The sequence below is a fragment of the Dreissena polymorpha genome, chromosome 8, assembly GCF_020536995.1.
Source record: "Dreissena polymorpha isolate Duluth1 chromosome 8, UMN_Dpol_1.0, whole genome shotgun sequence".
NCBI lineage: Eukaryota > Metazoa > Mollusca > Bivalvia > Myida > Dreissenidae > Dreissena > Dreissena polymorpha.
The window spans coordinates 64,712,909-64,728,683 of NC_068362.1; the positions used below are offsets into that span (position 1 = coordinate 64,712,909).

At 40.9% G+C, this 15,775-nt stretch overlaps 1 protein-coding gene across 3 annotated transcripts in view; it reads right to left on the reverse strand.

Moving 5' to 3' along the window:
• LOC127841324 (protein SERAC1-like) overlaps positions 1-15,775 on the reverse strand; it is a 38,425-nt gene that overhangs the window by 22,453 nt on the left and 197 nt on the right. For all 3 annotated transcript variants that reach the window (XM_052370049.1, XM_052370048.1, XM_052370047.1), the window contains exons 2-9: positions 15,039-15,250; positions 14,206-14,233; positions 13,578-13,711; positions 10,530-10,580; positions 9,524-9,652; positions 8,700-8,818; positions 7,759-7,881; positions 5,827-5,940 (exon numbers count right to left, since the gene is read on the reverse strand). In XM_052370049.1, coding sequence (XP_052226009.1) covers positions 5,827-5,940; positions 7,759-7,881; positions 8,700-8,818; positions 9,524-9,652; positions 10,530-10,580; positions 13,578-13,711; positions 14,206-14,233; positions 15,039-15,189 — 849 coding nt within the window. In that variant the 5' untranslated portion in view covers positions 15,190-15,250. The remainder of the gene's footprint in view (positions 1-5,826; positions 5,941-7,758; positions 7,882-8,699; positions 8,819-9,523; positions 9,653-10,529; positions 10,581-13,577; positions 13,712-14,205; positions 14,234-15,038; positions 15,251-15,775) is intronic.

Below are 15,775 nucleotides of genomic sequence, written 5' to 3' on the forward strand. Positions count from 1 at the left end.
TCTACATGACAACTCACCTGGATGTGTATGGCTAGGGTCTCCATGAACAACTCACCTGGCTGTGTATAGCTAGGGTCTCCATGACAACTCACCTGGCTGTGTATGGCTAGGGTCTCCATGACAACTTACCTGGCTATGTATGGCTAGGGTCTCCATGACAACTCCCCTGGCTGTGTACGGCTAGGGTCTCCATGAACAACTCACCTGGCTGTGTATGGCTAGGGTCTCCATGAACAACTCACCTCGCTGTGTATGGCTAGGGTCTCCATGACAACTCACCTGGCTGTGTATGGCTAGGGTCTCCATGAACAACTCACCTGGCTGTGTATGGCTTTGTATGGCTAGGGTCTCCATGACAACTTACCTGGCTGTGTAACGCTAGGGTCTCCATGAACAACTCACCTGGCTGTGTATACTGTGAAACCATTATTATTCGTCCGACATTAATTTTCGCCTTTTTCGTCCTTTGACCGATGGACGAATTCAAGATCCTAACGAACAATCATGTCCCATATTTGAAACAAAAAAGACTGAATTACTGTAGGCATGAGGCATTTAAATCCAGCGTAATCCATGCATATACACAGGGCTCGAAATTAACACTCCCACACTCGCAAAATGCGAGAAAAAAAGATTGCAAGGTAAGTTATAAGCCACTAGTATTTTTTGAAAATAAAGAAATAGTGAAAAAAACGAGTTATATTGCTTAATGCATTCGACGGCGTGAACGCTAAACCGTAGGTCAATTTTTTTAACGTCCGAATACCCATATGTGGAAGCGCGCACCTTGTTTGTTGACTGGTATACTTATAATACAGATACACAGATGGTATTGATACAAAGAACATGAAGCAGTCGACTATTCACACTCAAGTTAAATCCGGTTTTGACACAAAGGGGTGCTAATTATACAGTGTACTGACAACTGACATTTCCTGTAAAACGCGAATGCAATAAGGCTGTATCGAATGCGTCGACTTCGTTTAGGTATAATAGTGTTGATTAGCGCTAATTGTTAACAACTTTATTACCCATTGTGTGTATTGTGTTTTTCAGGGGTGTTGCAGATTATACAGCCTACACGCGGTAAATCCGGATTAAAGACAATACTATTAAACGCAATTAAAATATGACAATGTGTTTGACCGTGATAGTAATGGAAAAAGACTAATTGGCAATTGGCTTCGTTGTTTAAAACACTCGTTAACGATTATTCAGTCCCACTTATCCGCTTATCATAACAAAGAACGTGTCAATGACATAAAATAATAAGGGACAGTTACTATCACCTGTAATAACAGACTTGTTAATTGGCATATGCCAAACAAGGCCTACCTCCTGCAAGTGTCACCTCTCTTTCTCCAGCACGATTTTTTTCGCAACCGCGTATTACATGTATTACAAACAAATCGGACGTTTTTTTTTCAAAACCAGAAATGGACGAATTTAAGAGCGGACGAAATAGTCATTTTTATGAAAAGGGCGAAATTTTGTGCCGACGAAAATAAATGGTTTCACAGTAGCTAGGTCTCTATGACAACTCACCTGGCTGTGTATGGCTAGGGTCTCCATGACAACTCACCTGGCTGTGTATAGCTAGGGTCTCCATGAGCAACTCACCTAGCTGTGCATGGCTAGGGTCTCCATGACAACTCACCTGGATGTTTATGGCTAGGGTCTCCATGAGCAACTCACCTGGCTGTGTATGGCTAGGGTCTCAATGACAACTCACCTGGCTGTGTATGCCTAGGGTCTCCATGACAACTCACCTGGTTGTGTATGGCTAGGGTCTCCATGACAACTCACTTTGCTGTGTATGGCTAGGGTCTCCATGACAACTCACCTGGCTGTGTATGGCTAGGGTCTCCATGGCAACTCACCTGGCTGTGTATGGCTATGGTCTCCATGGCAACTTACCTGGCTGTGTATGGCTATGGTCTCCATCACAACTCACCTGGCTGTGTGTGGCTAGGGTCTCCATAACAATTCACCTGACTGTGTATGGCTAGGGTCTCCATGACAACTCACCTGGCTGTGTATGGCTAGGGGTCTCCATGAGCAACTCACCTGGCTGTGTATGGCTAGGGTCTCCATGACAACTCACCTGACTGTGTATGGCTAGGGGCTTCATGACAACTCACCTGGCTGTGTATGGCTAGGGTCTCCATGACAACTCACCTGGCTGTGAATAGCTAGGGTCTCCATGAACAACTAAACTGGCTGTGTATAGCTACGGTCACCATGACAACTCACCTGGCTGTGTATGGCTAGGGTTTCCATGACAACTCACCTGGCTGTGTATGGCTAGGGTCTCCATAAACAACTCACCTGGCTGTGTATGGCTAGGGTCTTCATGAGCAACTCACCTGGCTGTGTATAGCTAGGGTCTTCATGACAACTCAGCTGGCTGTGTATGGCTAGGGTCTCCATGAACAACTCACCTGGCTGTGTATGGCTAGGGTCTCCATGACAACTCACCTGGCTGTGTATGGCTAGGGTCTCCATGACAACTCACCTGGCTGTGTATGGCTAGGGTCTCTATGACAACTCACCTGGCTGTTTGGCTAGGGTCTCCGTGAGCAACTCACCTGGCTGTGTATGGCTAGGGTCTCCATGACAACTCACCTTGCTATGTATGGCTAGGGTCTCCATGACAACTCACCTGGCTGTGTATGGCTAGGGTCTCCATGAGCAACTCACCTGGCTGTGTATGGCTAGGGGCTCCATGACAACTCACCTGGCTCTGCATGGCTAGGGTCTCTATGACAACTCACCTGGCTGTGTATGGCTAGGGTCTCCATGAGCAACTCACCTGGCTGTGTATGGCTAGGGTCTAAATACCAACTCACCTGGCTGTGTATGGCTAGGGTCTCCATGACAACTCACCTGGCTGTGTATGGCTAGGGTCTACATGACAACTCACCTGGCTGTTTGGCTAGGGTCTCCGTGAGCAACTCACCTGGCTGTGTATGGCTAGGGTCTCCATGACAACTCAACTTGCTGTGTATGGCTAGGGTCTCTATGAGCAACTCAACTGGCTGTGTATAGCTAGGGTCTCCATGAGCAACTCACCTGGCTGTGTATGGCTAGGGTCTCAATGACAACTCACCTGGCTGTGTATGGCGGTCTCCATGAGCAACTCACCTGGCTGTGTATGGCTAGGGTCTCCATAACAACTCACCTGGCTGTGTATGGCTAGGGTCTCCATGAGCAACTCAACTGGCTGTGTATGGCTAGGGTCGACATCACAACTCACCTGGCTCTGTATGGCTAGGATCTCCATGACAACTCACCTCGCTGTGTATTGCTAGGGTCTCCATGAGCAACTCACCTGGCTGTGTATGGCTAGGGTCTCTATCACAACTCACCTTGCTGTGTATGGCTAGGGTCTCCATGACAACTTACCTGGCTGTGTATGGCTAGGGTCTCCATCACAATTCACCTGGCTGTGTTTAGCTTGGGTCTCCATGAGCAACTTACCTGGCTGTGTATGGCTAGGGTCTCCATGACAACTCACCTGGCTGTGTATGGCTAGGGTCTCCATAAGCAACTCACCTGGCTGTGTTTGGCTAGGGTCTCCATGACAACTCACCTGGCTGTGCATGGCTAGGGTCTCTATGACAACTCACCTGGCTGTGTATGGTTAGGGTCTCCATGACAACTCACCTGGCTGTGTATGGCTAGGGTCTCCATACCAACTCACCTGGCTGCGTATGGCTATGGTCTCCATGACAACTCACCTGACTGTGTATGGCTAAGGTCTCTATGAGCAACTCACCTTGCTGTGTATAGCTAGGGTCTCCATGAGCAACTCACCTGGCTGTGTATGGCTAGGGTTTCCATGACAACTCACCTGGCTGTGTATGGCGAGGGTCTCAATGACAACTCACCTGGCTGTGTATGACGGTCTCCATTTGCAACTCACCTGGCTGTGTATGGCTAGGGTCTCCATAACAACTCACCTGGCTGTGTATGGCTAGGGTCTCCATGAGCAACTCACCTGGCTGTGTATGGCTAGGGTCTCCATGACAACTTACCTGGCTGTGTGTGGCTAGGGTCTCCATCACAATTCACCTGGCTGTGTATGGCTAGGGTCTCCATGACAACTCACCTGGCTGTGTATGGCTAGGGTCTCCATGACAACTCACCTGGCTGTGTATGGCTAGGGGTCTCCATGACAACTACCCTGGCTGTGTATGGCTAGGGTCTCCATGAACAACTCACCTGGCTGTGCATGGCTAGGGTCTCCAGGAGCAACTCACCTGGCTGTGTATAGCTAGGGTATCCATGAACAACTCACCTGGCTGCGTATGGCTAGGGTCTCCATGAACAACTCACCTGGCTGTGTATGGCTAGGGTCCTCATGACAATCACCTGGCTGTGTATGGCTAGGGTCTCCATGAACAACTCACCTGGCTGTGTATGGCTAGGGTCTCCATGACAACTCACCTGGCTGTGTATGACTAGGGTCTCTGTGAGCAACTCACCTGGCTGTGTATGGCTAGGGTCTCCATGACAACTCACCTGGCTGTGTATGGCTAGGGTCTCCATGACAACTCACCTGGCTGTGTATGGCTTTGGTCTCCATGAGCAACTCACCTGGCTGTGTATGGCTAGGGTCTCCATGACAACTCACCTGGCTGTGTATGGCTAGGGTCTCTATGACAACTCACCTGGCTGTGTATGGCTAGGGCTCCATGAGCAACTCACCTGGCTGTGTATGGCTAGGGTCTCCATGACAACTCACCTGGCTGTGTACGGCTAGGGTCTCCATGAGCAACTCACCTAGCTGTGTATGGCTAGGGTCTCCATCACAATTCACCTGGCTGTGTACAGCTAGGGTCTCCATGAGCAACTCACCTGGCTGTGTATGGCTAGGGTCTCCATGACAACTCACCTGGCTGTGTATGGCTAGGGTCTCCATGACAACTCACCTGGCTGTGTATGGCTAGGGTCTCCATGAGCAACTTACCTGGCTGTGTATGGCTAGGATCTCCATGACAATTCACCTGGCTGTGTATGGCTAGGGTCACTATGAGCAACTCACCTGGCTGTGTATGGCTAGGGTCTCCATGACAACTCACCTGGCTGTGTATGGCTAGGGTCTCCATGAGCAACTCACCTGGCTGTGTATGGCTAGGGTGTCCATGACAACTCACCTGGCTGTGTATGGCTATGGTCTCCATGAGCAACTCACCTGGCTGTGTATGTCTAGGGTTTCCATGACAACTCACATGGCTGTGTATGGCGGTCTCCATGAGAAACTCACCTGGCTGTGTATGGCTAGGGTCTCCATAACAACTCACCTGGCTGTGTATGGCTAGGGTCTCCTTGAGCAACTCACCTGGTTGTGTATGGCTAGGATCTCCATCACAACTCATCTGGCTCTGTATGGCTAGGATCTCCATGACAACTCACCTGGCTGTGTATGGCTAGGGTCTCCATGAGCAACTCACCTGGCTGTGTATGGCTAGGGTCTCCATAACAACTCACCTGGCTGTGTACGGCTAGGGTCTCCATGACAACTCACCTGGCTGTGTATGGCTAGGGTCTCCATGAGCAACTCACCTGGCTCTGTACGGCTAGGGTCTCCATGACTACTCACCTGGCTGTATAGCTAGGGTCTCCATGAGCAACTCATCTGGCTGTGTATGGCTAGGGTCTCCATCACAACTCACCTGGCTCTGTATGGCTAGGGTCTCCATGACAACTCACCTGGCTGTGTATGGCTAGGGTCTTCATAACAGCTCACCTGGCTGTGTATGGCTAGGGTCTCCATGACAACTCACCTGGCTGTGTATGTCTAGAGTCTCCATGACAACTCACCTGACTGTGTATGGCTAGGGTCTCCATGAACAACAGCTCCACCTGTCCCTCCGAGTCGTCACTAGCAGACCTGGCATATTCAAGGGCGGTACCTCCGAAGCTCCAAGGCCCGGTCTGAAACATTTGGAGTTAAGTTCAAAACTATTTATTTAAGCTCGATTCATCAAAAGCCTCAGGCATATAGAAACGCTATTGAGTCCGTTTCCTGGGCCTATAACCAGTACTTGGTGTCTTTGGGGAAGATCTTGAGAACCCTCCTCATGTGTGGATCGATCCCGTGACCTCCTGATTGCTAGCCGGACACCTTATCCTTTACGCCACGGTGAACATTTTGAGTTTAATAAGAATACAAACCAATTCAGTTCACAATGTCCAATGGAAAGACTAATTAGATGAACTTAGTCTTTGTACCTGTCTTGGCTAAGATGTCCCAATAACTGAAGTTTGTATCTTAATGCTCCAATTTACTTAAATTACTTCAATGCATTTTAAAAAGCATTAGTTCTAATGAAAATAATGGTTTGTAAATAATGAATTGAAAAATGCATCCTGTACTTGGATGTTCCAAAATGCTTGCATGCAAATGGAATATATACTAAATTTCAAGAATGGTTGTTGTTCTCTTCTTTGATTTGCTAAACTGGGCTTTGAAAAACTGAACTGTTGGCAACTTTTGTCATATATCCAAAACCATTTACAAACCTGGGGAATACGGGAAACAAGATAACATGGAGAGCCAGTATTGAACCCAGTGGAATAATAATAAAAATGTATTGTAAAGAACCATCAGACGATGCTACATGCTAAGTTCCAAACCTATTATGCCTTTGGTTTGCTGAGGAAATTTGTTTAAGTTTTCATTTGTGTATTAATCTTCATAAATTATATGATCCAGTACAAAGGCCATTTTCGGCAAGGCTGGAACAAACTTAGTAGTGGACCACAACACAATCTTATTGTCGCTGTCGTTCTCAAAGCTCGTAGCTCCAAATTTTTCTATTTTTTTCGTCTTTTCCGCATATATGAAGTCTGGCGCTTGTTTTGTGCTATATCTCTTAGCTCTATGCCAATCAGAGCCCTTGCAAAATGCACGAGACAAAATGTTGTAGCTTGATTGTTGTTTTTTTTTCAGGCGAAAAGTCGTAGCGACGTCATTTCACCTATAGGTACGTCATTTCGATTGGACAAATTTGACAAAAACTTTTTTATATTTGCAGCTACGAGGTTTCATATCAGGACGAATTGTCTTACCTCATACAAATGACAAAACTGTGGTGACAAAATATCGTAGCTACCATTTCTGAACATCAGTATGACTTATCAGTATGACTTACGCCTCTACGGCTTATACTGTATTTTGCAGCTTCATTTGTTTGGAATTTTTACAGAATTTCAATTTCAAAAACATCGTTTTTTTCTCTCTCCTGAAAACTTGGCATTTTGTAGCTACGAGGTTTGAGAACGACAGCGACGTTATATGCCAATTATTTAAGCCCTGCTCCTTGTTGTTTTAGAGGAGAAGCTATTTGAAGATTTTATTTTTTAAATCTATTTTATCTCTGGAGACCTACATATACAATAGACTGGAAAGATTTAAACAACTTTGAAAGTGTGTCACTCAAAAATTATTCATTGGGTCAAAATTGACCCTGTCATGTAAGATCAGATGATTTATACAGCAAATATCAATATAAGGCTTTAAAAATAGATACATTGTACTTCCCAGTCAGGTTTACACAACCAAAAACAGACCATATTTAACATTGGGTCTCTAATCATAGTGCAACCTTGACATTGGAAACATTGTGCAGGCAATGCTTTTACAAATTACAACTATGTATAAAGTACATCCAATATTTGTTATTAAAATGTCCAACAACAGGGTGCCAACATGTGTATAAGTCTGATGATGATATTTCACTCAAAACCAACCTCTACAATACTTTTCTGTTTTTCCTTGGGTAAAACTCTAGTCGTGTATTTTTGGATTGCCGTGTCTGTTATATCTTTCTGAAGCTTGGATAACAGACCTCTTAATTCGTCTTCAATGGTAGCCTGAAGTAAAACAAGTAAACAAGTTCAAGTAAAACTCTTTTTGAACGATATATTTTTGTAATAATCACAGTACATTCAATATTTTTTATAATTCAATTAACAAATAATATTCATGATATAATGAACTTTTGTTAAGGAGAGTGATGTGCAGGTATTTAATTAATGGGACTTTTATAGTGAATGAAAAAAAAAGCGTTGTTTATTTTGAGATAATGTTTCACTGATAATATAATAACAAGAACTCGTTGAAGAAAAGTAAGTGAACTCTTAATACTTTGATACTTTTCAGCGTTATGTTTCACTTGTTTAACAGTGAAAAACCAATTTTTAATAACTTATTTTCTTTATTTTCAATAAAGCAATGGAACAAAACTTTATGAACCTATTAGTCTCCATAAATTGTGAATAACAAATGAAGAAACATGCACAGGCAACGAACCTGGGCTTGAGTTATACACAATGCTTGAGTAACAGGTGGTCATTTTTATATTGAAATATTATTGATTTTTTAAGGACTATGAGATTTGTTCAGATAACCATAGGTTTTCAAGATGTTGATGATTTATTTAAAAGAAGTTATTCGGTAGTTATACACTCAACCCTGAAACACAACTTTAAATCGCCATGGCACAGTGGATATGGTGTCCGCCTCGCAACCGGGTGGTCATGGGTTCGATTTGCATTCTGTGGGAGCATTCCTCATATCTCCCTAAAGACATCAAGTACTGGTTCTACCTAGGAAACATACTTTCGATAAGCCTTGGGCTTTTGATAGAGTTGCGCTTATATAAATAGGTTTAAACAAATCACAGCCGTACTTTTGGTGGAGGCAGCCAAGGCATGGGTCTGAAGAGTCTGTTGTCAGCCTCTTGAATTCTTGCCAAACTGACCATTGTCCGGTTTGAGCAAGCCTGTGCAACCTTCCTGAACTGATGATCTAAAATATTATTTACCCAACAATTATTTTGTGTGACTGAAAAAAATGCATTTTTTAGACACAGAAATGCTATACTTATGCGATGAGATAAACTATGTACCAGTATAAAAACATTAACTTGAATCTTCAGATATGAAACTATAGAAAAAAGTTAAACAATAGTAATGAGTGGAACAGTAATGATTGAAACTGTACTAATGATTGAAAGTATAGCAATGAGTGACACTTAAGTTATGAGTGAAACTAAAGTAATGACTTAAAGTATTGAAATGACTTCAGGGTTTTCTGGAAAAATAGGACTGTTACTATTTTAATAGCTGAAACTATAACAATTAATGAAACTTTAGGAAAGGTTAAAACTATAGAAAACAAGCAAATTTGTTGGATTAAGATCCCCCGCCAATATGCTTCTGGACACAAAAGTGTTATATTTGACACTCAGCTAAAAAAGCATTTTTTTAAGTTACGAAGGGCCATAACTCCGTTTTAAACTGAAGGTGTACAATGCCATTTGCCGTGCATCATCCTCTTATCCATATATATACTAGTATCAAGTTTCAATGAAATCCGCCAAAGCACTTCCAAACTTCCAAGATATGGCTCCGGACACAAAAGTGCCGGACAGATGGACGGACGGAAAGACGGACGGACAACGCCAAAACAATATCCCTCCGCCTATGGCAGGGGATAATTAAGCCCAGTGACCTTCCCAGTCATTGTCGCCAGTAAGACTCTTCAGTCCCAGTCTGCGAATCTCTGGGTCCCTGGACTCAGCGAGGTTCAACAGCAGAGCCGGGTCCTTGGATTTAGACTGAACCCACGGCAGAACTTTCCCTTGGAAAAACAATGAAAACAATGAAAAAATTACTCTTTAAGTCTCTTGAAAACAATATTACACAGAAAGCATGTTACAGGGATAGTAGTTACCTTGATAGTGAATTATGTACTGAATGACAATTGCCTTGCACAAGAGGCTAAAGGTCCATAGGCACTCACATGCGATCCCAAGGAACTAAACCAAGTCTTTGAAATCTGTTAATAGTGATAGCATAAAGCACACAATATATCGTGGGTTGAATGTTCTCAAGTTTTATGATTGGGCAATTAATGTGGCCTCACCAGTGACCGCAGGCTTTTTTGTACAATTTTACGTTGGAACATAGTTTTTTTTACCCACATGACACAGTTTCAAACTCTAGTAAAATATTATTGAAAATTATAATACATTATAAATATAATATTCATTCTGAGAAAGTTTAATGTAGATTGGGCAATAAATATGGCCTACAAGGTTTTGATCCATATGAAGACAGACAACAGACAAAAAACGGCAATAAAGCTCACCATGAGCACATTGAGCTCAAGCGAGCTAACAAAAATTAAAAATAAACGTTTGTTACTGGTAGTCATTCACACATATTAAAAACTTGACCCTTCACCCTATCTGTCAGCTGATTCATATAATATATAAGAGACAGGTTTAGTAAGTTCATGGGAAAAATTACTCGAAAAAAATGTAATAAGGAAAATCTTACAGGTATTATAATGTTATGATAGCAAATAGCAGGATATAAGCATTTTTAAAAGCCCTGTTTTGACAATAAAGCACACTATTCTGACTTTCAACTTCATGCTATATAGTCAACTGGTTCATGAGCAAAACACACTGTCACAGAGCACCAAGTAAGGTTCTAGAAGAGAAAACTCTTACTGCCATACTTTTCCGTGTGATACTTGAATTTTCCTCTAAATGTATCTGGAACTGAAAGTGAAAGAAAAACAATTAATTCCCTACCCTTGGGTTTCAGGTATTTTCAGAACAGGTGTAAATAATATTTATCCCCACGCTTTTTGAAAAAAAGGTGGGGATATTGTGGCTATCTCCGCCGTCCGTCCGTCCGTCCGTCTGTCTGTCTGTCTGTCCGTCCGTCCTGGCCACTATCTCCTCCTACACTAAAAGCACTAGAACCTTGAAACTTACACACATGGTAGCTATGAGCATATGTGCGACCCTGCACTATTTGGAATTTTGATCTGACCCCTGGGTCAAAAGTTATAGCGGTTGGGGTGGGGCCGCGTCAGAAATTATCACTCATTTTTTTAGGTTATTTTACATTTACTTCTTTATTTCTACACCGATTCACTTCAAATTGATACTGGACCTCTCTTATGACAATACGGTCAATCTCAACCATGCATGGCCCCATTCCCAACCCTGGGGTGCCCCGCCCACATAGGCCACACCCACCAAAAATTTCCATTTACTATAATTTTTTCATTTCTACACGGATTCACTTCAAATTGATACTGAACTTTTGTTATGACATTAGGGTCAATCTCAACTATGCATGGCCCCAATCCCAACCCTGGGGCGCCCACCCACATAGGCCACACCCACCAAAAAATTCCATTTACTATAATTTTTTCATTTCTACACGGATTCACTTCAAATTGATACTGAACTTCTCTTATGACATTAGAGTCAATCTCAACTATGCATGGCCCCATAACCAACCCTGGGGCCCCGCCCACATAGACCACACCCACCCAAAATTGCCTTTACTATAATTTCTTCATTTCTACACCGATTCACTTCAAATTGATATTGAACTTCTCTTATGACAATACAGTCAATCTCAACTATGCATGGCCCCATTACCAACCCTGGGGCGCCCCGCCCACATAGACCACACCCACCCAAAATTGCCTTTTACTATAATTTCTTCATTTCTACACCGATTCACTTCAAATTGATACTGAACCTTTCTTATGACAATACGGTCAATCTCAACTATGCATGGCCTCATTACCAACCCTGGGGCCCCGCCCACATAGACCACACCCGCCCAAAATTGCCTTTTACTATAATTTCTTCTTTTCTACACCGATTCACTTCAAATTGATACTGAACTTCTCTTATGACAATACGGTCAATCTCAACTATGCATGGCACAATTACCAACCCTGGGGCGCCCTGCCCACATATGTCACACCCACCAAAAATTGCCTTTTACTATAACTTCTTCATTTCTACACCAATTCACTTCTAATTGATGATGAACTTCTCTTATGACAATACGGTCAATCTCAGCTATGCATGGCCCCATTACCAACCCTGGGGCACACCTAGCTCAAACATTCGGCGTGGGGATACGCGTCGGCCTCTGCCGCGCCATTTCTAGTTAACTATTGAGTTGACCAATTATTTGACTATTTCAGAGGTTAATGATGGCATTTTAAAGTTATCCTAAATAATTTGGGATCAGTAAAAACTGTTGGCCCAAAGTGGAGATTGCTGTTTGAGCTGTTACCAACAGACAGTAATGTTTGCTAAAGTGAATCAAAACAGACTTAAGCAAATAATGATAATAGACAAAAAGCATTAAGCCATTGTCCAGTGAGTGGCAGTTTTTATGCTGCAATATGTGCAATATGTGTTAAAAAACAAAAAACTTACAAATAATTTTTAGTTCATTGATAATTATCAATCAAAATATGGTAAAAAGATCAAGCGTTGGCAACGCTTTTCTTGACATGTAATACATTAAAAACGCATGTATTACTGACTTGAAGTTAAAACTACCTTCCAATCTTAAAAACTTGGTAAAGTGGTAGGGCGTAAGCTTTCACTTCTAGCTGTCCCAAATTTAAACCCAAGGACAGGCATGTCCTTTATGTTTTATAATATTCATTTAAAACTATTCCAATTATTACAATTCAGTTAGCAAATTATTCTAATGATATATTTTTTTAACGAAAATCTGTGAACAATTCCGTAAAGCAAGCTATCATCACAGAGTACAGAAATAGTTCCCTTACTACTTATTTTTGAGAAACACTTCTTTAATATAAGACAGTTGAAAAGGATAACTTACAAATATCCTCCATTGTTAAAACTATAACAGCTGAAATTCATCTTTTACAAATAACCTCCATGGTAATCTATACAGCGGACAAGTATCACTTAGAAATATAGCCTATGGTCTAAAACAGCTAAAAATGATCCTTTCACACAACCTCCATGGTAAAATCTTAACAGCTGACAATGATCACTTATAAATATCCTCCACGGTCCAACGTAAACAGCTATCAATGATCATTTTCAAAAATCCTCCATGGTCTAATCTTAACAGCTGACGATGATCACTTACAAATATCTTCCATGGTCAAATCTAAACAGCTGACAATGATCACTCACAAATATCCTCCATGGTAAAATCTAAAACAGCTGACAATGATCACTTACAAATATCCTCAATGGTCAATTCTAAACAGCTAACAATGATCATTTTCAAATATCCTCCATTGTCAAATCTAAACAGCTGACAATGATCATTTTCAAATATCCTCCATGGTCCAATCTTAACAGCTGAAAATAATCGTTTCCAAATATCCTCCTAGTAAAATCTAAACAGCTGACAATGATCACTTATAAATATCCTCCATGGTTAAACCTAAACAGCTAACAATGTTATTTTCAAATATCCTCCATTGTAAAATCTAAACAGCTGACGATGATCACTACAAATATCCTCCATGGTAAAATCCAAACAGCTGACAATGATCACTTATAAAGATCCTCCATGGTCAAATTTAACAGCTGACAATGATCACTTACAAATATCCTCCATGGTCAAATCTAAATAGCTGACAATGATCATTTTCAAATATCCTTTGTGGTCCGATCTAAACAGCTGAAAATAATTATTTTCAAATATCCTCCATGGTCAAATCTTAACAGCTGACATTGATCACTTACAAATATCCTCCATAGTTAGAGCCAGTGGCTTGTCAATGTAGATGAACCTGGTCCTACGGTCAGCCTCATGGGCCTCGTGGGTGAAGCGTAACTTCTCACTCAACGACCAGACTGTGTGCGTAACAAACAGAACACTGAAAATATATAACAAACAACTCATTTACATTTATAACCACACTGATTGGAAAGAGATAACATGCTGATTCTTATCTAAACATACAGATGCCTCTGAGGTAGATTGTATATATATATATATATATATATACTTTCTTCATGTTAGATAAAATAACAATAACACTTAATATCAAAGCAACCAGCAGCTAAAAGATAACTAAAGTTAAAACCAATCCACATCCCAACAATTTAAAAACAATTATTTGGACTAAGAATCCTTTTCAATGATAAACCTTACAGGCATTTTGGCAAACCTTCACTAATCCCTTTGCAATTTTAATAAATAAAGTCTGATATAAGTGACAGATTATTGAGTCTAACTATATTGATAAACTACAGAAAACAGTGTGATAATCTGAAAATTGTTTGGGTGACGGTCAAGTAATTGAGGTTTGAGACCATATTTTTCTTACACTTTCAATTACACGGATATTTTAAAGCAACACTAACTGACCTGCCTAGGATAAAGCTGCATACCACTCCTGAAACAAAGTCAATATTTTTTAAGTACAAATAAAACTATTGTCACTCAATGCCAAATCAAACATTTCACAAAATATAAATGCTGATGATGGCAATCTTAACGACTACAAGTGATTACAATTGTGGACAAAATAAAATAAGAAATTTTACTGATTTTAAGCTAAGCTACAACATATGATTATCATTATAAGTAACGTAAGCATTTGAAATTTTGATTCAATATTTAAAAATGTATATAATGTGTTTCACGCATGAATTGTTCTATGTGGACTTTATCGAACTATTGTTAAAATTGTTAATTAAAACCTATTAGCAATTTAAAGTACCCTTCCCTACTCAGTTGCAATGTGTAATTGTTTTATGAGTATAGTCATAAAAGCCTAAGTTTAAGGAATATTTGACCCCTCCATGCGGCATTCCACTGTATGTATTATTGACCATCAAATATCTCATCATTGTCTCCCATTTGTTATCTAAACTGATATTGAAATTTTCTTCCAGCCATTTTTCTCTGCGGTAGTGTATTTATTTTCAGCTATTTACTATTACTAATATGTTCAGTATGACCTAGACATATATAGTATGATGCATCAACAGTCAAATCTAGTGGAGCCTTGGCAGAGCACCTGCACAAATGGGATCATATTTGTCTAAAGCAAAATTGTATTTGACAATTGGGAGTGGGGCTATTTGACACCCAAGGTCTGTAACTATAAATTAATACAGTGTACACCCATTAGGGGAAAAGCTAAATTAAATAAGGAATAAAAGAATAAAACAACCCTGTAAAACAAAACATAATACCAATCTTAGCCTTGAATGACAACTTTAATTTCTGTCGCAGTATGTCCACAGAGTCACTGTCCCGGAGGTTAAATGACGTTATCTTCTTAACGAACCATCTCCTTTGTATACAGCAGTAGCCAACTCTAAAACTGTGGTGGTAAGGTGACATCTTTCTTGCAATTAACCATTGTGCATCAGCAAGGTAATGAAATGATGTGTGTGATTTCGTCCTGAAATTATAATAAACTGGCTAGCGTCTAGTGGGGGTTTATCTCACCATTTAGGGAAAAATTTATTCTTCTTAAATACTTTGAGCTTTTATGAGTACATACCCAGCAACCAAGACGTTAAGTAGCTCGGAGTTGAATTATTGCAACTAAGGAAAAGTTACCTTGCATTGACATCAATTGTTTGAGAATGTCATGTTAGAAGCTGTGAAATGTCTATGTTAAGCAAATAGATTAAAGTGCTGCAAATCACTAATGCAAAAAACTGTGAAAATGACATAATTTATATGATTTGTTGTTTAATCATTAAATAATTGGTTGTCATAAAAAATCAAAGTCCAAATATGTAATGATCAAGCCATTAGTATCAACCATTGCACATGGATTTAGCACAGATAACTGCCTTTGCCACTTTGACCAATCCATGGGAAGATAACATGGTATACCACAAGGCCTTCTCTGCCACTTGACATGTGCAAATTTGACTACACTGTCTACAGAAATTTTAAAATTGTGTACACAAATTCA